The 22,848-nt window shown below is 33.2% G+C and overlaps 1 protein-coding gene across 3 annotated transcripts in view; it reads right to left on the reverse strand.

The window, feature by feature from the left end:
- Positions 1-22,848, reverse strand: part of syt7a (synaptotagmin VIIa) — a 147,938-nt gene that overhangs the window by 62,814 nt on the left and 62,276 nt on the right. For all 3 annotated transcript variants that reach the window (XM_058766604.1, XM_058766603.1, XM_058766605.1), the window contains exons 2-3: positions 22,420-22,523; positions 1,965-2,044 (exon numbers count right to left, since the gene is read on the reverse strand). In XM_058766604.1, coding sequence (XP_058622587.1) covers positions 1,965-2,044; positions 22,420-22,523 — 184 coding nt within the window. The remainder of the gene's footprint in view (positions 1-1,964; positions 2,045-22,419; positions 22,524-22,848) is intronic.

Below are 22,848 nucleotides of genomic sequence, written 5' to 3' on the forward strand. Positions count from 1 at the left end.
ATCCAAAGAAGTACTCGTTAGTCCAAAGCAGCAGCTGCAATGTCACGAAGCACACAACACATGGCAAAACATGGCACCGACTTTTACTGGCGCGCGTCTCTGAGAATAACCGTCCCACAAACAAGGAGGCGTGTGATCAGCCGCCGAGCAAAACAATGAAAACGCAGCGTCCCGCTGAGTTCAAACATCCCGCATCCTCAATCAATCGCTTTCAGATTCACCGTCAGTCAAAGAGCCGCAATGGCTGGGAGAGGATGCGTCCCGAATGAATGCCAGAGCGCCGCGCTCATTATGAATGCAGATGATGGGTCTCGTACTTGTCTTTTTTTTTTTTTTTTTTCTTCAAAGCAAGTCTAGACTGTTCAACTTAATGGTGAATGAAATGGAAAGGAAATCATGACTTTTTGGCAGTGCCGATCCGTGAGGGAAATTTCTAAGAGGCTGATACTGAACAAACCAATACAAGATTGCAGCAGACTTCCCATTTTTTGTTTATTGTCTTAATAATATTAATTATCAACATAGTTATTAATATTAATAGTAAGACAACATATGCATTTTTTTTGATGACATGCCATTATTTTTTTTTATAAAACAAATGAAAAATATTATATAATAATAATAATAACAATTGTAGATAATAAAATTATATATAATATGCAGATATTCTATTATTTATTATTTTATAAAATGTATATAATATATAATATTATTTTATAAAATGTATATTATAATTATATTATATATACATAATAATAAAAAATAACCATAATAAAATGTATATATATATATATATATTAGCTAATATTCTACTATTAATTATCTTAAATAATAATAGTTTTTGTATGGAAAAAGGTTTGTATGACCTATTTATTATTTTTCTTATTCTTATTTTCATAACAATTATGTATATATTACACACATATATACATATATTATAGATGGATAGATATTATTTATTTTATAAATCAATTTATTCTATAATAACAATATTACATATAATTACATTTTATATATACACACACATACATAATAAATGATAACAATAAAATGATATACACACACACATTGCCTATTGTTGGTATTCTATTATTTATTATTTTAATAAATAAATAAGTATACATAAGTAAAAAAATTCTGATTTCCTATTGTAATATATTTTTATTTTATTTATTATTTTCATGAAAGTATATGTATGTGTGTATATATATGTGTGTGTGTATATATATATATATATATATATATATATATATATGCATGCATGCTCCAGTACATACACTGTAAAAAAAAAAAAAAAAAGTTTTACCAGCTTCAGCAGATTTTTGAGTTTGCTCAACTTATTTTTGTGGGAGATTCTCAAATTTTTGTTGTATAAACTTAAAATGACAAGTTGAGAACTCAAAACTCTGCTGAAGCTGGTTGCCTTAATTTTAAGTTGGCTCAACTTCTTTTTTTTTTACAGTGTATATAATCTTTCCCTGGTATCTTAATCATTTTGACAATTAATAACGTAATAATCTTTCTGATCACCAACCCAATGCTTGTCAATATGGAGGATGAAACATAAAATTTATGAACTCCCCTGAGTTTTTTTATTTGTATTATTATTATTATTATTATTATTATTATTATTATTATTAAAAAAGCGATGTTAAGAATTGAATTGCCTAACTGAAATCAATCAATCAGTTTGCTAATTACAATTCTCTGGGCTATCACACAACAACAAAAAATATGACATTTTATTTCGTAATAAAATTTTATATATATATAAAGCCTCTCTTGCTTCCTCTGACAGACCGACACTGCTTTAACAACTTCTGAAATGATTTCCTCTGCTCAAAACACATGTTTGTCATCCACGGACTGCGATCGCGGCGCTGATTTCTGATGTTCAGGCTTCGCTCCAACACAACGATCTTACAAAACACCCCAGTGAACGAAACCAATGTCCTTGCACCTACTTGATGGCTTTTTTCTCTCCTCTTCCTCTTCCTGAATCAGGAGTCCCGACGGACTCCACTCCTGGTTTATTTCTCTTCCCCTAAAAGACAGAGAGAAGAAAAGAGGAAGGTTATTCCCAGTCTCCTAATTGATCACAAGCTTCTCCACCTCCAACTTCTGCACGTCTAGCATTATCCGCCGCTCTCCTCCCTGATGCTTGGCTCTGATCGCTCAAATCACACGCTCGCTCCGAAGTCATCTCCATAGTAATTAAACCACACGCAAGCCTCATATTTACATGGAAATAGCCAAATTAGCCCTCAGCAGCGTCACGGGCGGCCGGAGAGAAGAGCGAGAGCATGTGGGAGAGACAGAATGACAGAAAGTGTCTTCAGAGGAGTAGGTGGCGATGTGGAAACCCTCCATAGACGTCACTGCTGTCCGCCTCTCTGCTCCATAAACAACATGTTACAGGAGCTTTGTGACACAGCCCACGTTCACGTTCAGATTTAGGGAGACAGACTGAGTTATAAGGAACACAAGGTATGCAATCAACTTTTGAATAATACCGGTTTTTAGACTCGAAATGCCACATCTGATTAATAGCAACAGTGTCTAATATATTTATTCTCATGCACAGCCAACAGAAAACATGACTTTATGGTGTAAATGGGGTTATAAATGATTAAAAAGGAAGATCAGTCATAATTCGGATGCAAACAGTTGCAAAAAAAAGAAAGAAGAGTAAACAGAAAAGGCAAGTATTACCTAATTGAACAAATGTATTAAAAAGATAGTTACTTAAATCTAAAAATAAATACACTTTATATATATATATATATATATATATGTTTGACTTAATTTTTATTTAATTTAGATACTTCCAAATAAAAACTACCCATAAAGTATTCAAACGGGGGATGTTTTACTCTTGTAAACTATTGTAAACTTTACTGTTTGCACTATTATGCTATTTATTGATATCTTGAATTTTATTTTATTTTTACTATTCTTTACTAAAAAATATATTTTTAAGTTTTAGTAATTTTATGTGCTTTTGTCATTTCTATTTTATATATATTTTAATTATATATAATTTTTTAATTTAATTTTTTTTTTTTTTAGCTTTAATTTATTTTTGTTTCAGTTAGTTCCAAATTATATTTTTAAATTATATTTATATGGAGAGCTTCATTTTATATACATATATACATATATTATATATATATATATATATATATATATATATATATATATATATATATATATATATATATATATATATATATATATAAAACACTGTCCCATTCACTTATTTATTTATTTGCATAATAAAATGTTATATATATATATATATATTTTTTTTTTTTTTTTCCCCACTGTCGAGAGAGAAAGAAAAAAAGAGAGAGAAAGTAAAACATTCTGAAATGTTCTGGGAAAACTGGTTCTAAGTAGGTTTGTTAAAAGAAAAATACTCTGAAAACCACATATAATAATTTTTTTTAATAATGTTTTCTAGTTCTTGAATGAAAAGGCAATTGTTAAGGAACTGTTTTCATTGGTGGAATCAGAAGCAGTAATGTTAAATTCTTCATGATTTCCATTCCTTGCAATGCAACATAATTATACTTACATATTTTAGAAGTAACACAATAGCGTATCTAAGAATTTACAACACTAAAAACCCCCACGAAATGAGAACAAAATCTGCTCTTAAAATAAACACGGGTACAATCCGTCATCTTCCTCTCATCCCATTGGTGCGGTTACTGTGGCGAAGGGTTTAGCGTAGTTAAAATCTCCTCGCAGTGAGATCTGTCTCATCCCATCTCATCCCGCGCTCCCATCGGCTGCGGTTCTGGCTCAGAGCTCGGCTAGTTCTGCCTGCTCATCTCTCTCACGGGGTCGGAGGTCAGGTGTATCATTAGCGCTGGGACGGGAGCCGCCACACGCTGCCTAATGGTGCTCAGTGATTGGTCGAGGGCTGCGTGGCTACAGGAAACTCCCAGAGCAAGGGCACAATCTCAATTCTCTCAGAGTTTGGTCTTTTCTGGATGGAGCAAACAAACAAATAAAAGTCCTGTCCCACATTTTTACCGCATTGAATACTTGTAAAATGAACTGTAAAAAAATTCTTTATGTACCAACTGATAGTTTTCACGTGAAGACACACTCTTATAGGAACGCCACCTGGTTGATGATGCAAACTTTGTAAAGGAAGCAGATGAACCCAGAATATAAACACAATGCACAAAGTTTCACATTAAACTGTTTCCCATAAAAATACTATTTAGAGCATTACGTTCATATTCCGGGCTCATCTGCTTGCCTATATAAAGTAAGCATAATCAATAAGGTGTGTACTGAATTTGTTCTTTTAATATCACTGTTTTTAATGCATTATGGCATTTTAAGTGTTTTTCACAATGTTTTGTCGCAGGTTTATATAATATGGATTGCAAATGGACAAAACTTGCATTTTGTTCACATATCTTTGTTTTATTCTTTTGAGAGGTGATCTGAATATTTGCGGCTGTGAAACAGATGAAAACTGACAGGCTTGTGCTGCAGTTCTGTGGATGTTTTAGTCTTTGAGCCGGTCACGCGACTGAAAGCTATGAATTCAAAGCCAACTCAGTTTTATGTATATTATTTTAAAGAATTTATTTTACTTTATAGTAATTTCATGAGCTTACTTTGTTTCAATAATAATTTATATATGAATCATTTATATATGAATCATTTATATATTGTAAAGGTTTTGTAAAAAAAAAAAAAAAAGGCAATTCAGTTTTATATATTTTTTTAAATAATTTAATTTATTGTTATAGTAATTTCATAATTTAATTTGTTTTGATAACAAAATATTTATATATATTTAACATTTTAAACTGTTTGCAAAAATCCTTTATTTACAAATTCAAAGCAAATTCTGTTTTAAAATATTCTGTATATATTTTAAAAACTGAACAATTATTTAAGAAATTAATATTTTTATTATTCTTCAGCAAGGATGCATTGAATTGAATTGATGGAAACTGACAATAAAGACATTTATCATGTTCGAAAATATTTCTGTTTCAAATAAATGCTGCTCTTTTCAATTTTATATGCACTGAAGAATCCTGAATTTAAAAAATGTATTACAGTTTCTACAAAAATATTATTATAAAAACGTAAAATATATTTTGTCAAATAAACACACCTTTGGTGAATATAATAGACTTATTTTAAAATTATTAAAATAACCCCAAATTTTTGAATAATATAAGAAGAGGAGGAGGATCAATAATAATAATAATATTATATTATAAAGTATTTTATAACATAAATTTTATTATAATTATTTAATATTTTATAATAATTTATAAATTTATTTCATTTTTTTCTAATAAAGTAATTTCTGTGTGATATTTTAAATGTATTGTTTACATTTTGTTTTAAATAATTAATTATTTTGTATAATATTTAAAAATCATGTTCATGTCGACTTTAAGATGGTCGAGCTGGTTTCTTGCTGATCCAAGCTGATCTCCGAACTCTGACCACCTTACACCAGCTTGGTCTGCCAGTGCCAGGTGTTAGTCCATCTGATCAGCTCTCTAGACCAGCTAATGTGAAGCTAACTTCAGTTTAAAGCTGGCGTTCGCAGGATTTTGCAGCAGGATGTTCATCTTCCAAACATCTCAGTCGCGGCTCCAGAGTCTGACACACTGATTTAAACGAAAAAGGACAGTCCAAGAATCACCCAGATGTGTACAGCACACACAACGACACACACATGAGTCAGTCAGCCGGAGGGGACAGCAGCGACACACACACGCACACACACATTATAATTACTTCTGACTAATCCCAGAGACAATATGAGCAGCAGAAGACTGGATACTCATAGAAAAATGAATGGAAAATATCAGAATGTTCAATATTGCGGCTATAGGAACGAAAGCCCTACCTTACAACTATGAGAGTCAATCATTTTTAATTTTGGATAGAAGCATTGCCTGTTTTTGTTTTGTTTTATTTTACTTCAGATCACAAAGTAACTGGAGTAACATGAAAAACTGCTGCTTTTTTTTTTTTTTTGTTGCATGATTTGAACTAAAAAATAATAATTTATTATATTGATTTATAATTTAAAATATTATCAAACAATATTTATGTTATAAAAGACTTCTAACTAAATGCTGTTCTTTTGAACTTTCTATAAATAAAATTAGTCCTGAACAAAACATCAGTTTTCATAAAATATGAAGCAGTACAACAGTTTTCAACATTGCTAAGAAATGTTTCTTGATCACTAAACAGCATATTGGAATGGTTTCTGATATAATTTTATTGAATATTGTAAGAATTAATAAAACCGTATTTTGAAATAAATTGAATACTAATGAAATATTATGAAATAACTATGTACATGCACCAGACCACTATACCAAATAAACCCCAGTATTGTATTAAATATTATGCATTTATTTTTAAAATAAATAAAATATGCACCAGCCCAATATAAATAAAAACAATAATTTATTAAATAATATTATAAAACATAATACAAATTAAATATTATGAAATAATACTTTTTAATTAAATAAAATGTGCACTAGACTACTATACCAAATAAACAACAATTTATTAAATAATACTATAAAACATAATAAAATTAAATATTATTTCATAATATTTTTAAAAAGTGCACTAGACCACTATACCAAATAAAAACAATAATTTATTAAATAATATTATAAAACATATATAAAATTAAATATTATTTCATAATATTTTTAAAAAGTGCACTAGACCACTATACAAATAAAAACAATAATTTATTAAATAATATTATGAAATAATATAATAAAAATGTTATGTTATGAAATAATTTAAAAATAAACTAAATATACACCAGACCAACATACCAAATAAAAACCAGCTATCAGTGTTCTGAGCTTCTATATCATTACACTCCATGGATCTTCAGAGAATCCTATGATATTAGCATACAGTAATAGCTGCGGCCGAAAGCACCATTCTATCAATTACCTCGACGCCACAGTAGCGCCAGTTCACCTTCAAACACAATCCAATACGCAATTTAGAGCATGTGGATCAATAAACCAATTAAAAGAGACACTTTAAAGACCGTTTAAAGACAAACACATCCAGGACATTGACATGTTCAGAGCCACCTTGCCCTCAAAGACTGATTACATATGCAAGTACACACACATGTAGAAGGTCTCTGACATTCAGTGACACGTTTCCCAGAAACACTGACTCATTCAAAGATCCGCAGCACACATACCGTCAGCCCCCACGGTTCAGCTTTACAATAAAGTAATGTGGTACTCTGATATATATACCATGGTATATATTCCAGGGTATTTCAAATATAATAGTATTAAAGTCATTGGAGTGTCTTGATTGGTACTATGTCCAAAAAACATGGTAATACCATGGTATCTGTAACGGTAACACTCTGTGATTCACCTTGAGACCGAATTTAATTGGCAATTTAAACCACAATGAAATCAATACACTAATTAAAAACGACCCTTCAAGCAGCATGTAAGAGCGACACAGAAATGCATGATCAGCCATAAAAGCACTAAACATGATAATAGCCTGATTAAATATTCAAATACATTCATGTTGCTTATATACATACACTACACACATTTTATATATATATATATATATAATAAATGAATGCTTAAAACGAAAAAACTTTGCAATTTTGGTAATAAAAATAATAAAAATATATTTTTATTTATTCTAATTATTCTAATTTTATTTTTATTTTTTTAATTATATAAAAATAATTTAAGATGCATATATTCTCTGAAATGTAAATTTAATCATTCAAATTATTTACAAATACTTAAAATATATTTAAAATATTGATAATTATCTGATCTTATTCAACTGATCTTCAAGTAAAAATGCTTTTAAAAATGCAAAAAAGAACTAATTAAAGCTTAACACATTTTTTACAATTTTGGTAATAAAAATAATTATGATTTTTAAATGATATAAAACTACAATTAAGATGCATATGAAATGTAAATGTAGTAATATAATTTTTAAAAATATTTTTAAACGTTCAAAATATATTTTTCTCTGAAATTCTTTCATATTTAAAGCAATTAAGTTTCAATTAAAAATGCTTTTGAAAGATGCAAAACATGAAAAATACAGCTGAAGAACATTATATTTTGTATAATAAGCTATAAAAGCACTAAACATTAAACATGATTAAAAAAAAAAAGTGAGATGTCCTCAAGGACTAACTAAATATTCAAATTCATGCATGTTCCTTAAAAAATAAAAAAATTATTATGCTCAAAACCAAGGAAAAAAATTTAAAAACTATTTTGGTAATAAAAATAATTATAATGTTGTATAAAAAATAATTAAGATGCATATATTTTCTGAAAAGCAAACTTCATAATATTAGAAATTCTATAAAAATATTCAAAAGTCAAAAGAAAAAAAGAAAAAAACACAGTTGAAGAACATGTAGCATGTCCTTGATATGCAGCCAAGCCTGCATTTGTTCATGCATGCAAATACAACTACTTTCAACACACGACACGTTCGGCTGAGAGTAGTGTGTGATTGATAAATATCTCACACACACACACACACACACACACACACACACACTCACACTGAGTACTTACAGGCTGCAGTTTCTGGATAAGTAGTCGCAGTTTTTGACAGACAAGAAGAAGCTATCAAAGGAAACTCATCTGTCATCAACTGTATCATGAAATTTTCACAGAGAGAGAGATGAGAGCGAAACAAAACGGAGGAAGAGTGTGGGAGGAGGAGGGGTTTGAGAGAGAAGTGGGGATGAAAGTGAGGGAGGAGAGGACGCCGCCGATGATTGAGACGAGCGGAGGAAGCGACAGCTCGCCAACTGTGAGGCTCGGAGGGGGAATGAGTGACTGTGTGTGTGTGTGTGTGTGTGTGTGTCTAGAATAGAGAGAGAGTCAGAAATGTGCATTCAGTAGCATGACTCGCTCTGAGCAAAGACACACACGTGCAAACTCTGCTACACACATGGCTGCAGGCAAAGACATCAGAAAGAGCTTCAGCCCAACAGACAAACACGTTTCTCTCTTTCTCTCTCTCTCTCTCTCTCAGTTTGTCTTTGGCCAGAGCGCTCAAGAGGCCAGCACTCTCATATCTTCATATATTCTCATTTTCTTCTCATCTTTTCTGTCTTCTCCAACTTTATTCATCTCTCTCTGCCTTGGGCTTCAAACACGTTTTTTTTCTCTCTTTCTCTCTCAATTTTTGAAGTACTTTATTGGAGTGATTATTCCACACACCATCTACCATTAATATACAGTAAATATAAAAAATTAAATCAGTAACCGAAAAATTATTTCCCAGATATTTACCGATGTATAAAATAAAATAAAAGATATTAAAATTATTACTTTAGAAAAAATATATAAAAATACAATACATAAAAATATTTGATTAAAATACTTATAAAAAATAAAATATATAATTAAAATATAAAACTAAAATATTTTATAAAAACACAATCAATCATAAAATAAAATCTGTAAAAATTAAATATATAATTATATTATATAATAAATAAAAAATATATTTTATGAAAAATTAAATGATCAATTATAAAATAAAATACTAAAAATAAAAATAAATAACATAATAAATAAAAAACTAAACTTTCTGACATGTAAACTAAGCTTAAAATAAAATAATCTAAAATAATATAGTAATAATATAGAAAATATAAATAATGTACTTCCTAAAAATAAAATAAAATATAAAAATATATAAAAATATATATAATATAAAATGAATATAAAATGCATAAAATAATAAACCAAATAGTTACTTTCTAAAACTAAAATACATAATACTTTTTAAAATTATATATATATATATATATATATATATATATATATATATATATATATATATATATATCAAATAAAACAAAAATTAAGAAAAACTTGACATTATACAATTCAAACAATTTAATACTTATAAAATAAAATAATCCTTTCACTAAAATGTTTAGTTCCTGACATGTAAACAAAGCTTAACAGTTGTGTATGAGTGCTTTTCAGTCATATCTAGGCTGCTGTTTGCTTTTCAAGAATTCGAAAAGCATCTGTTCTTCGAGTTCATGATAACCTGAGAAAGTGTCAGTGACTTTAGTCGAGCTATCTCGATCTGAGATCAGCACAGAGATTTACAGTCAATCACTTTGAGCTCAGAAACTACACTTAAAATGCAAATAGATCTAGTTGTGAGCCACTTGCTCAATTAAACACAATGAGAAGCATGTAAAGAAGTCATATGCAAAACACATCTGCATGTTAAAGTTTCATTAAAAAGACGTTCAGGCAATGTTACACTGAGATCATTTTCTCCTAACATTCTGAGAATGTCTATCATCTGCAAATGACATCATAAGAACAGTTCATTAACATAATTTAATTTCTAACATTTACACAACATTTACATAACGTTAAGCCAAAGGTTTGCGGAACACTCCCTGTTAATAATAGTATAATGCTGTTTTAAATTGAGCTCTAATGTACTTCAGTTGATTAAAGAGAGAGAGAGTCGTTTGCCTGTATTAATGTCACCTTCCATCAACCTAACAGCACATAAATGATCATTATAAAAACACACTCCATAACAAACATCCAGCAACACACTCGCACTCAGCCCACTTCACACGCAATTACTATCATCCGCTGGAAGAAGCTCTTGATTACACGGCAGCCAATCAGAGCGAAGCGCCAATCAGGCCTTAACGAGCGCTGTGAGGAGAGAGAGGCGGAGTCAGATAACACACACTGCTGTGTGCTCTACACTGTATCAATTCGTCACATAATACAGTTGTCAAAATGTGTGAACAATGGACCAGACGTGACACAATCTTTACATCATTTTGTCTTGATTATTTTATTTATGTTAATTTTACAGAAAACTGTATTTAAAAGAAAAAAAAAGAAATGCATTGCTAACTGTAAATATAAACATTGATCACTGGTAAAATATATATATTAAATGCCTACATGTGCAGTGCGGTATATACTAAGCTAGTTTTCAATTCCAAACATACTGTATCATCAGTGTGTTGCCTTGATTGAACATGCATATAAGAAGCAATCAAACAGTAAAAACATTTATTACATAATGCATGCTGTTTCATACATTATATGATCAGTATACTACAGTACAGTTAAGATCAACGATGACTATTACACCTGGAGAAAGTTATCTGTTCTATTCCCATTCATCTCAGTACCAGCTATTACTCACTCTAGTTATTAAATTAACTTATTATTGGCAATTTTACAGCAAAATCTGATTCAACCCTACTGATTCTAGCCTCGCACACTACTTAGGGTGGACAGGATGTGAATTGGAACACAGTTCTGAAGGAAAATTCTATTTTTATCACATCAATTCAAGTCAGTCAAACAATCAGCAGTCACTCCTCAAAATGCCTGTTTCCCTTCATTATTAGAGAAATAGTGCCGGGAGAAGCGCCTGTTTTATCAAAAAGTGCAGTACAGAACAAGAGGTCTCCTCCAACCCCAAGACAGGATGTAATTATCACAGCGCTTCACACACACACACACACACACACACACATACACAGCAATCTGAGTCTCAGCAGACTTCATTAAGGATTTAATACCAATCTGCTTGACCCCATGACACCTAGTCATGACGCAGGGGAAGCGTGAAGTCCAACTGACTCACGGACAGACTGACTTCACTCATCGCTCCGGGTGGAGCACAGTCAAACTCCAAATAAAGCCATTTTACTTCAGTAATGGGACAAATTTCTGAGAGTAATATTCAATGAAAAATTTCAATATTTATATTGTTTTTTGTTTTTTTTAGAAATATATTTTTATATATTTTTATATATGTATGTATATATGAAAGTAAAGAAAAATATAAAATGCATTGCTGAATATATATATATATATATATATATATATATATATATATATATGTATGTGTGTGTGTTTTTGGAGCCTTTTTTTCTGTTTTTGTAAAACATTTTTAAAGTTTTTTTCTTTATAAAACAATATACAAGAAGTTAGGAAGTTTAAATTACAACTCAGTAAATTCATTAAACTAAAAAAAAAAAAAAACATTTTTGCTGGAAAATGATGCATATGATTTAAATTATTGCTGAGTAGTTTGTAATTTTCATAATTAACACATTCTTACTGATGATTTTGAGCCTTCAAGTGCTCGAAAATCAGCACAGAAAATCTGGAAAAAGTCCGTCTGGCTTTCTCAAACAGACACACATGCACTGATTAAACGGCCAGTGCTGATTAGTAAATCTTTAGAGGTTCTTAAGAGTCTTAGAGTCTTTGAGGGAGAGTTAATGAAGTAAAAAGCAGGTCACAGGCTGGTCAACGGTTAAATCTCAACAAACACCTTCCATTGTGAGACACTGCAGTTCATAAAACAATTAACCCTGTAAAGCCTGACATATCAGATAACAGTCTGAAAATTCCATTGGAACAAAATCTTTAAATTTATATACACGATGAAGATGAAATTCTGATAATTCTGGTAATGCAAATCAATGAGCTCTTTATAACAGTATAGCAGACTACTTACATAAAAAGCAAAAAAATAAATAAAACAAAAAAATCTATAATTCTATACTGAATCTGAATTTGTAGAATGTCCAAAGTCAAAGTTCCCAATATTTACATTTACATTTAATTATTTAGCACAGTGGTTCCCAAACTTTTTACACCAAGTACCACCATAATGACCAACATTAAAATACAGTAGCGTAGTAGGCCTAATTATTCAGCTACTATGCACAGTTCAAAAACAGTTTTATTCCTAATAAGAATATTTATTATTGTTGGCCACTTTAAACATTGTAAATGCAGTTTGAACATTAACACTGCATTGTGCTTACATACAGGTAAATAAAAACTGTACTGTACTTAAAAAGTAAAAGAAAAAAACAAAACAACAACTGTACTGTACTTAAATGTACAAAAAATGTTTTAACATTAATTTATATTTAATTCAGTGATTCCTCTGCATACCACTAGAGGAAGCCCGTACCACACTTTTATTTATTCAAAGCGACTTACAAATGAGGACAATAGAAGCCATCAAAACCAACGAAAGAGCAACAAAATATAAGTGATAAGTTCTGGATAGTCTAACGTAGCAAGTTTTTTTTTTTTATTATTATAAATAAAAAAAACGAAAATTAGATAGAATAAAAATACAGATAGCTAGTGTTAGAGTGTTAAGTTATTGTTTTTTTTTTCAAATAAAAATAAAAGTAGATAGAAAAGAAAAATAATAGAAACGCTATGATTAGAGGGTCAAGGTTTTTTAATAAATAAAAAGAAAACAATTAGAACAGAAATAGAATGGAGAACGCTAGTGTTAGAGGGTCAAAGTTGTTTTTAATTGAATAAAAGAAAAGTATAGAATAGAAATAGAATAGAGTGTTAGTGATTTTTTAAATAAAAAAGGTAGATTTAATAGAAATAGAATTGACAGTGCAAGTGTTAGAGGGTCAAGTTTTTTTAATAAATACAAGAAAACAAGTAGATAGAACAGAAATAGAATAGAGAACGCTATAGTGCCAGTGGGTCAAGGTTTATTTTAATAAATAAAAAGAAAAGTAGACATAATAGAAATAGAATAGAGAGTGTTATTGTTAGAGATTTAAAAAAAAAAAATATATATATATATATATATATATATATATATATATAAGATAACAAGTAGCCAGAATAGAAATAGAATAGGAAGCGCTACTGTTAGAGGGTCAAGGTTTTTAATAAATAAAAGAAAAGTAGACATAAAAGAAATAGAATAGAGAGTGTTAGTGTTAAAGGGTTTTTTGTTTTTAAAAAGAAAAGAAAACAAGTAGATAGAATAGAAATAGAACAGAGAGTGTTAGTGCTAGTGGGTCAATGTTTATTTTAATAAATAAAAAGAAAAGTAGACAATGGAAATAGAATAGACAGTGTTATTATTAGAGAGTTTTTGGGAGTTTTTTTAATAACTGAAAGAAAACAGGTTGATAGAATAGACAGAATAGAGAGTGCTAGTGATAGAGGGTTAAGTGTAGATGGAAGAGATGTGTCTTTAGCTGTTTCTTGAAGACAGCTAAAGACTCCGCTGCTTGGATCGAGTATCATTATGAACTCAGCATAATCTCAACATGCTATCCGCATTAATTCTATACCTCTGTTCTCTTAGTGTATGACAACTCTTGACTTTCTAAACTATTTTTAGCAGAAACATTTGAGGCAAAGCTACTAGAATGAAACATAACTACGTCTCCTGAGCTACTAAAGAGCAGCCTTTGAGTAATAAAATGCTCGTCTGGGAATCTCACGCAGGTGTAAAATGAAGCATCAGACATGCCCAAAACAGATCGAAGAACTACAGACAACAGAATATGAAAATATTGAGCGCAAAAAAAGCCCTGAAAACCTCTGTTGTCCTGTTTGTCCTTGAATGAAGAGAGTATGATGTATCTGTGTCTCACTCTCATTACACTCGTCTGTCTGAAAGTCTGCCTGTCTTCCTGTATGGAGGAGAAGATGCAACCCGATCCCTCTACACAGACCGGCTACTCCATCCACCCAGCGGACCCACAGTACAGACGAACCCAATCCTTCACGTTTCTTGTTCTCTTCGCTGGAAAACTCAGAGGTTGGGAACACTGAGACAATCTTAAAGGGACAGTACACCCAAAAATGACAATTCTGTCATCATTTACTCACCCTCATGACTTTCTATCGTCTGTGGAACATGAACATAAGAAACAAAAGAAATCGGAGCTCACTAATTCTTTCACCACTATAATGTATTGATGACTTTAAGTGGACTCTGTCTGATTTCATTGGCTTTGCATTGAGTTGGAAGGGAATCGACCAGAGCACTGATGACACATGGCTGCTCTGATCCCGACAGACAAGTCTTCATTTAAACACGCACACAAATGTGTTTATAATACTGTGTGCTTAATACAAGCTAATTTTTACTTGTGTTCTGGACTTGAAGAAACCCCAGTTACACGTCTTCCGCCATTTTGGAGAGTACCCCAGAATGTAATCAACGTTGTTTACATTTCAATAGACAGCGCGTGCATGCTGAACGAAAACAATGCTGATTACGTTGATTACGTTCTGGAGTACTCTCCAAAATGGCGGAAGACAGTAACTCAGGGAGAAGAATTGTTGAATAAGTTATGTTATTATTGTTTTCTTTGTGCACAAAAAGTATTCTCATAGCCTCTGAACCTCTGATGTCACATGGACTATTGTATCAATATCCTTTCTACGTTTCAGTGCGCTGAACATGGTAATATCCTTGCTGAAAAAAACCTAAAAAAAACCTAGCAACTGCATAGCAACATGCATACAACCCAAAACACCTTGGCAACAGCATAGCATCACCCTCATATAACTCAATTTAAAACACCCTAGCAACTGCATAGCAACACACTCGCAACTCAAAACACCTTAGCAACTGCATAGCAACACCCTCACATAACTCAAAACACCCTAACAACCGCACAACAACATGCTAACAACCCAAAACACCTTGGCAACTGCATAGCAACATGCTCATAACTCAAAACACCCTAGCAACCAAGTTAATTAAAATAAAGCAGAAATTAAATAAAATAGAAATATTAAATAAAGAATTTAAACTAAACAAAAAATTAACATGTGTCCTTGCTTAGGTTGAAGCACTAATATGTACATTAAACCTAAATAGTAATAAAATGTTGTTCTGAATATGATAAATGATTCTTTGTGTTGTGGAATGGTGCCAGCAGCATTTAAAATTGCTGCTGTAAACCCTGTCCCCAAAAAAACTCCTGTTGATTTTGATAATCTTATTAATTTTCGGCAGATCTCTAATCTTCCCTTCATAGCTAAAATCCTGGAGCGTATTGTGGCTTCTCCTTTTTGAACCCATCCAATCTGGCTTTCGTAAATTCCACAGCACTGAAACGGCTTTAGTTAAGGTTACTAATGATCTGTTGATTGCTGCAGACTCTGGTTGTCTCTCAATTCTGGTTCTTCTAGATCTAAGCGCAGCTTTTGACACAGTCGATCACGCTGTGTTACTTACTCGCTTAGAAACTGTTTTTGATGTTACTGACACTGTTTTAAATTGGTTTAAATCTTACCTCTCAGACCGTAGACAATTTGTTTCCCTGGATGGATGTCGTTCCAAAGTCGGTTATGTTAAATTTGGTGTCCCACAGGGTTCCATTTTGAGCCCCCTACTTTTTAGTATGTACATATTTCCTCTTGGTCAGCTTCTTAGGTCCCTTGGTCTTAAGTTCCATTTTTACGCAGAAGACACCCAGATCTACATTCACACTAAAACTGGTGATACCACAGCTATTGGCTTTCGTGAACACAGCATTTCAGAGAAAAAAAATGGATGTCTCAAAACTTCCTTTGTCTTAATAGTGATAAGACAGAGGTAATGCTTATTGGCACACCACATCAAATTATTAAAACTGGTACGCTAGCTTTAACAATGGAAGGTACGGTTTTAGATTTTCAAAATAAATTAAAAAATCTGGGGGTGATATTTGACACTAATCTAACCTTCGATCCTCACGTGCAGAATACAGTTAAAAATTAATTTTCCTTTAACACACATCCAACTAACTGCTCAGTTTAGCTTAATGTTACTGGCAGAGGTGACCTGTCTGAGCTTAATGAGGCAGTGACAGGTGCAGCTTCCTGCTGAAGTGCAGGTCATATCCTGTTGAAGTTGACGAACACAAGGTCACAAAGCGTTCTGAGCACTAAAACACACAAACATGCATTCACTTTGCCATTGTCATAATAACAAAACACTGTAAATGAGACTCAGATGGTTTGCTGGTCTTACACAGCAATTTTCACATGATCAGTCCAGTGTGCTGGCTGCTTTTAAAGAGATTTTCAAAGCTAGACCAACTTGATATTGGCATGACCAGGCTGGGAGACCATCTTAAACCATCTATAACCACCTTTAAAGGGATAGTGCACCCAAAAAATGAAAAATTGGTGTTGAACTGGACTGAAACTGGAACACATGAACTGGAGCACTGAATGAGTTCATTCATCATTGGATCATATACGCTGGTATTTCGACTCCTTTTGAGTCACGTTTCTTGCACAGACCAATTGTTTTCCTTCATAAGACCTCCTGCTTTTTTTATTCTCAACTACCTGTATGGGTAGCCGCTGACTTGCATTTTATGAATCACCAAGGACAACAGTTTCAGCTGAAAATCTTCTTTACTGTTCTACTGAAGAAAAAAAGTCATCTACATCTTGGATGGCCTGAGGGTAAGTAAATGAATGGCAAATTTTCATTTTTGGGTGAACTATCCCTTTAAGAACTTTGCTTATATTATAGACTCAGTACAGAGAATGTTAATGATTTACAGATTAAGCATAACCAAAAAATAAAATGACGCATATAGTATTCAAACAAATAAATAAACATTACTTGCTTCAATTATGAATCATTTTTAAATTTGAGGGCATCCATGAAAGAAGGTCTCCAAAGTATAGCCAAGTAAACACACAGAAATTCACTCCCTCAGGCATGCACACACACACTTGTTAGTATGCATGTGCACATCCTCACTAACCAAAACACACACATGCACGCACAGATTGAGAGGGCATGTATGAGCTTAATGACCTCGTGACACCCACTGTGATTGCCTGTGGTCACTCTTCTGGGTGGAATACAGTGGTGGAGGTAACGAATTACAACTACTCACGTTACTGTAATTGAGTAGTTTTTTCGGGTACTTGTACTTTTTTGAGTATATTTTTAAAGCTGTACTTTTACTTGTTCTTAAGTACAAATTAAGCAAAATAATCTACTTCATTACTTTTAAAATCATAGTTCGTTACTGAGTACGCCCACAATTTGAATTGATATTCAAACCTTTCACGAAACTTCAGTAGCCAATAAAGATATCCGATCGTAAACGGACCAATAAAAGCCCTGATAACTGAACCGAGTCCCGGGAAAAGCCGCCGCTGCAGCAGGTGAAGAGCAGCTGATCGGACAGTGAGGGAGCACATTTATGGTTTATGGACTCAAAGTTTGGAGAAACAAACTACATGGTAGCGTTATCATAAATATCTATATTTTGATATCGATATTTAACTATCTGACACGGTTCCATTACTGATTCTCCACATTATCTACCATATATACACCGATACACATCCTCTCAGACAGCGAGTTTGACACACATCAGCCTCCTGTCAGTTACTGAGTCTGAATGTCCGTGGGGGATTGCAGGTATTCCGCATAATTTTAATCATTTCCACGCAAATGTGGCGAGCGCTTTATTGTAACATGAGAACATGTAGTCATGTAGTCACAGAAAACTGGATGCGAGCTTTCAAATAGGCCTAATTTATACAAATGAACTGCTTGTCCTCTCACTCCGATGTTGTGCGCAGTCTGTGTGCTATCGCGATCTCTCCGTGCTTTTAAAGTAGAAATTATTTCTCTTTGCTCCTAGATTAAACTTTGTCGAAAGTTATCAACCATTCAGAATAGATCCACGCCTGACCGATGGAAATGCTACTGGAGATTTTATTGTCTGTACGTGAAATGCACCAGAAAGTCTTCCAACAATCAAAGATGGAACTTTAAATTCTTTACAATGTAAGTTTATGCTAGAAATGTTTTGGAATGGGATATTTGTCTGATTTGTACATATAAATATCCTAGTCTGTCTAACTGCATCACTACATTGTACAGACATTACAGGTCAAAGCCATCTGATGTTCCATTTATCTAGCCTAAATAAATAGGCCTAAAATATATGGCTCTTAAATCACTGCTTATAAAGATTTAATGTTGTCATATTTCGAATACCTCAACTGAATTGAGGTTATTTGTTTTATAATTTTATTACTGACTGTACTTGTCATTTTTTTTTTTGTAAATTCAATTCAGTTTGAAATCAAGCGTCCTTGTGTTGTAAGCTTTTGCAACAAAGTTACCCTATTTTAAAGACACAAATACACAGAATGAGCAAATGTTTAAGATTGAAATTTTTGTAACGGTAATTGATCAATATTTATATGTATGTACATGAAGGCCTATATTAAAAGCTGTTCATCATATAAAGCGAATGTGTCTTTTTAGAAGACTTGGATTAAACCAGTTTCAAAGCTTGAAATAATGATTGCCTTGAAAAAATGGATGGACAATTTTTTTTTTTTTAAATATAAAAATATCTATATGGCAGTATACAGTATGTTGTAGTTTTGTCAATGGTATTGAAAATGATTAGTTGTCATGAAACAACTTTTTAATGCACATTACTAGTCTTGTGAACAATTAAACCGTGCAATACACTGGGAAAAAAAATTGTCTGTAGTCGTAATCTTTAATCAAAAACTGAAAAATTTTCTTCCGCTCCGGAATGGCGTTCTCGCTCTGATGACGTCAGTTTGATGGCTTGGGGAGAATCCTCTTGTTAAGTCATGACGTAAGGACTGCTGTTTCCGGGTCCATGCCTCTACTTATTTCACTTGAGAATACTATCTCAACAACCATTTATGAGCACTATTTAATTAATATTACATATTTAAGCTAAGCATTTAAAAATTTGCTGTGCACACTATAGTCTCCGTGCTCACAGTGTCCCAGACACTAATATTTTAGCTGAATCACTGTCTGGCCATCTGGGATTTCAGTATGGAAATAAAGGTAAGGGTTATAATTTTTCAGTATTACATGACATTGTGTGTGTATATTAGCACAGTTTGGTGTTTTTGGGGGTGTCTGGCAGAGCGTTGGGACCCAGAATTGGTGAAGCGTGATGTCAGACGTAACAAACAGATATTCTTAGCCACTCCTATCCAAACATGAATCTGCTATGAGCAAGAGGTGTAGTATTCAATATCCAATATTTAATTTCAGTCAATAAGATAAAAGTGGATTTTGTTCAAAGTAGCTATTATCCAAATAGATCTTTGATATGAATTAATTTTTTTTTTTCATTAAATATCACCAGCTAAAAAGTAACTAGTAACTAGTACTCTGAGTAGTTTTTGAGACGAGTACTTTGTACTTTTACTTAAGTACTGTTTTGGCACCAATACTTTTACTTGTAATTGAGTATTATTTCAGCAATGTAACAGTACTTGTACTTGAGTACAAATTTTCAGTACTCTTTCCACCACTGGTGGAATAAGGTCAAAGATCACGTACAGTTGTGGCTGAGGATATCTGGCTGAATTTACGATTGCCTGTACGTGTGAGATCTGCCGGCATGTTCAATTAAGTATTTGGCTTCTGGTGACATAAATGGGAAATGGCTCTTTTACTTTGAAACACCTTTCAGGTCACTCAAGGTTGTTCCAATCAGCGCTGCCATTTAAAAGTCTGATCAGCGGTCGTGAGGCTGAAATTACAGGTCACTGTTTTCAGCCTTAAACTGGAGAAAACCCTTTTAGCTCCTCATGTGACGTCACTGAGGAAACATGCTGAACGTGTGTGATATCAAACACTTACAAAACTAAATAAACTACATTTACTGAGGAAAATGTTGCTAGGATGTTCTGTGTGGTTGCAAGGGCGTTGCTATGCGGTTTCCGAAAGGTTCTGAGTGGTTTCCAACATGTTGATCGGTGGTTGCTATACAGTTAGGATGTATGTAGGCGGTAATTAAGTGTTCTGAATTCTTTTTAGTGCTTTGCAGTTGCTAGGATGTTCTGGATGGTTGCCACAGTGTTGCTACTGTATGTGGTTGCTAAGGTATTACAAGTGGTTTTCAGCATGTTGCTTGCTTGTTGCTACAGTATGTGGTTCCTAGGGTGTTGCTATGTGGTTTCTAAGGTATTCCAAGTTTTTTCAGCATGTTGCTTGGTGTTTGCAACAGTATGTGGTTGCTAGGGAGTTTCTATGCAGTTTATAAGGTATTCCAAGTGGTTTTCAGCATGTTGCTTGGTGGTTGCTACAGTATGTGGTTGCTAGGGCGTTGTTATGCAGTTTCTAAGGTTTTCTAAGTGGTTTTCAGCATGTTGCTTGGTGGTTGCTACAGTATGTGGTTGCTAGGGCATTGCTATGTGGTTTCTAAGGTGTTGCTATGCAGTTTCTAAGGTATTTCAAGGGGTCTTTACCATGTTTCTTGGTGGCTGCTACAGTATGTGGTTGCTAGGGAGTTGCTATGCTGTTTCTAAGGTATTCTAAGTGGTTTTCAGAACATTGCTTGGTGGTTGATACATTATGTTGTTACTAGGGTGTTGCTATTCAGTTTCTAAGGCATTCTAAGTGGTGTTAAGCATGTTGCTTGGTGGTTGCTAGGCCATTGCAATGCAGTTTCTAGGGTATTCAAAGTAGTCTTCAGCATGTTGCTTGGTGCTAGCTACAATATTTGGTTGCTAGGGCATTTCTATGCAGTGTCTAAGGTATTCTAAGTGGTCTTCAGGATGTTGCTTGATTGTCACTAGAGTATGTGGTTGGTAGGGTGTTGCTGTGTGGTATTTTAAGTGGTTTTCAGCACATTGCTTGGTGTTTGTTCAGTATGCGGTTGATCGGGTATTCTGGGTGGTTGCTAGACCAATGCTAGGCATTCTCTGCAGTGTTTGGCAAGAGTTGCTAAGGTGTTGTGGGTGGTCATTAGAGCGTTGTTATGCAGTTGCTAGGGTATCCTGGGTGGTCTATGTGGTTTCTTACCGGTCTAAGTTAAAAGTAAAATTTTATTGCCCACTTTGAACTTGTTATAACAAACACCACTAACAAACAAATAACTGAAATGCAAAACTGTAGACTCATGTATAAACGCTGTACATGCTAAAACACATGCACACACACAAACACACATCAAACACAAGCACATACAGCCCTCATACAACTGACTCACTCTCTGGGGTTCACGCACTGGGGGTACATGTATGACACACATAGGAAATCAATTAGCTTTGACTCACAAATGCGAGCCAAACAAACAAGTCAGTGAGGAGCTGTGTGGCGTGGTTCCACTCCATCTGTCTAATGAGCCACTGGACCGTCCTAATCAATAAGCCTTTCCACTGATTAATCAGCATGGAGACCACATTATTATTTCACATTTTACTAAAAAAACATGATTATGAAGCAACACATAGAAAAATACAAATACTCATTCTGTAGGTCCTCTGTTTGCTCACTTGTTTTTAAGGAGAAACATCTGAGACTAAGTGGATACTTAACTGAGAATTCAATTAATTCTCCCAGGCTATGAAAGACTAACTCTTAAGCCATAAAATATTAAATCTGTCATGTTATAGAAAGGTCAGAAACATTTAAGTTACACAAACGCAGATGCAACATTTGTTCAATGCATTGTAAACGTTCTGCCCCATTGTACTTAAACAAATGCATGTACATGAATGTCTTAAATGTGTGTGCGGAACTCACCAGCTTGCGTTGACACCATCCGCAGACGCCGCAGAGAGCTACCAGCCAAACACCACACACGGTTACCGCCAACGACACCAGCAGCACGCTCAAAGAGACGGAGCCTGTGAAACACACACACAGGCAAAGTAGTCTTCAGCATGTTGTTTGGTGGTAGCTACAATATTTGGTTACTAGGGCATTTCTATCCAGTGTCTAAGGTATTCTAAGTGGTCTTCAGGATGTTGCTTGGTTGTCACTAGAGTATGTGGTTGGTAGGGTGTTGCTGTGTGGTATTTTAAGTGGTTTTCAGCACATTGCTTGGTGTTTGTTCAGTATGCGGTTGATCGGGTATTCTGGGTGGTTGCTAGACCATTGCTAGGCATTCTCTGTAGTGTTTAGCATGAGTTGCTAAGGTGTTGTGGGTGGTCATTAGAGCGTTGTTATGCA

Source organism: Onychostoma macrolepis, chromosome 25 (genome assembly GCF_012432095.1).
Source record: "Onychostoma macrolepis isolate SWU-2019 chromosome 25, ASM1243209v1, whole genome shotgun sequence".
Classification (NCBI taxonomy): Eukaryota; Metazoa; Chordata; class Actinopteri; order Cypriniformes; family Cyprinidae; genus Onychostoma; species Onychostoma macrolepis.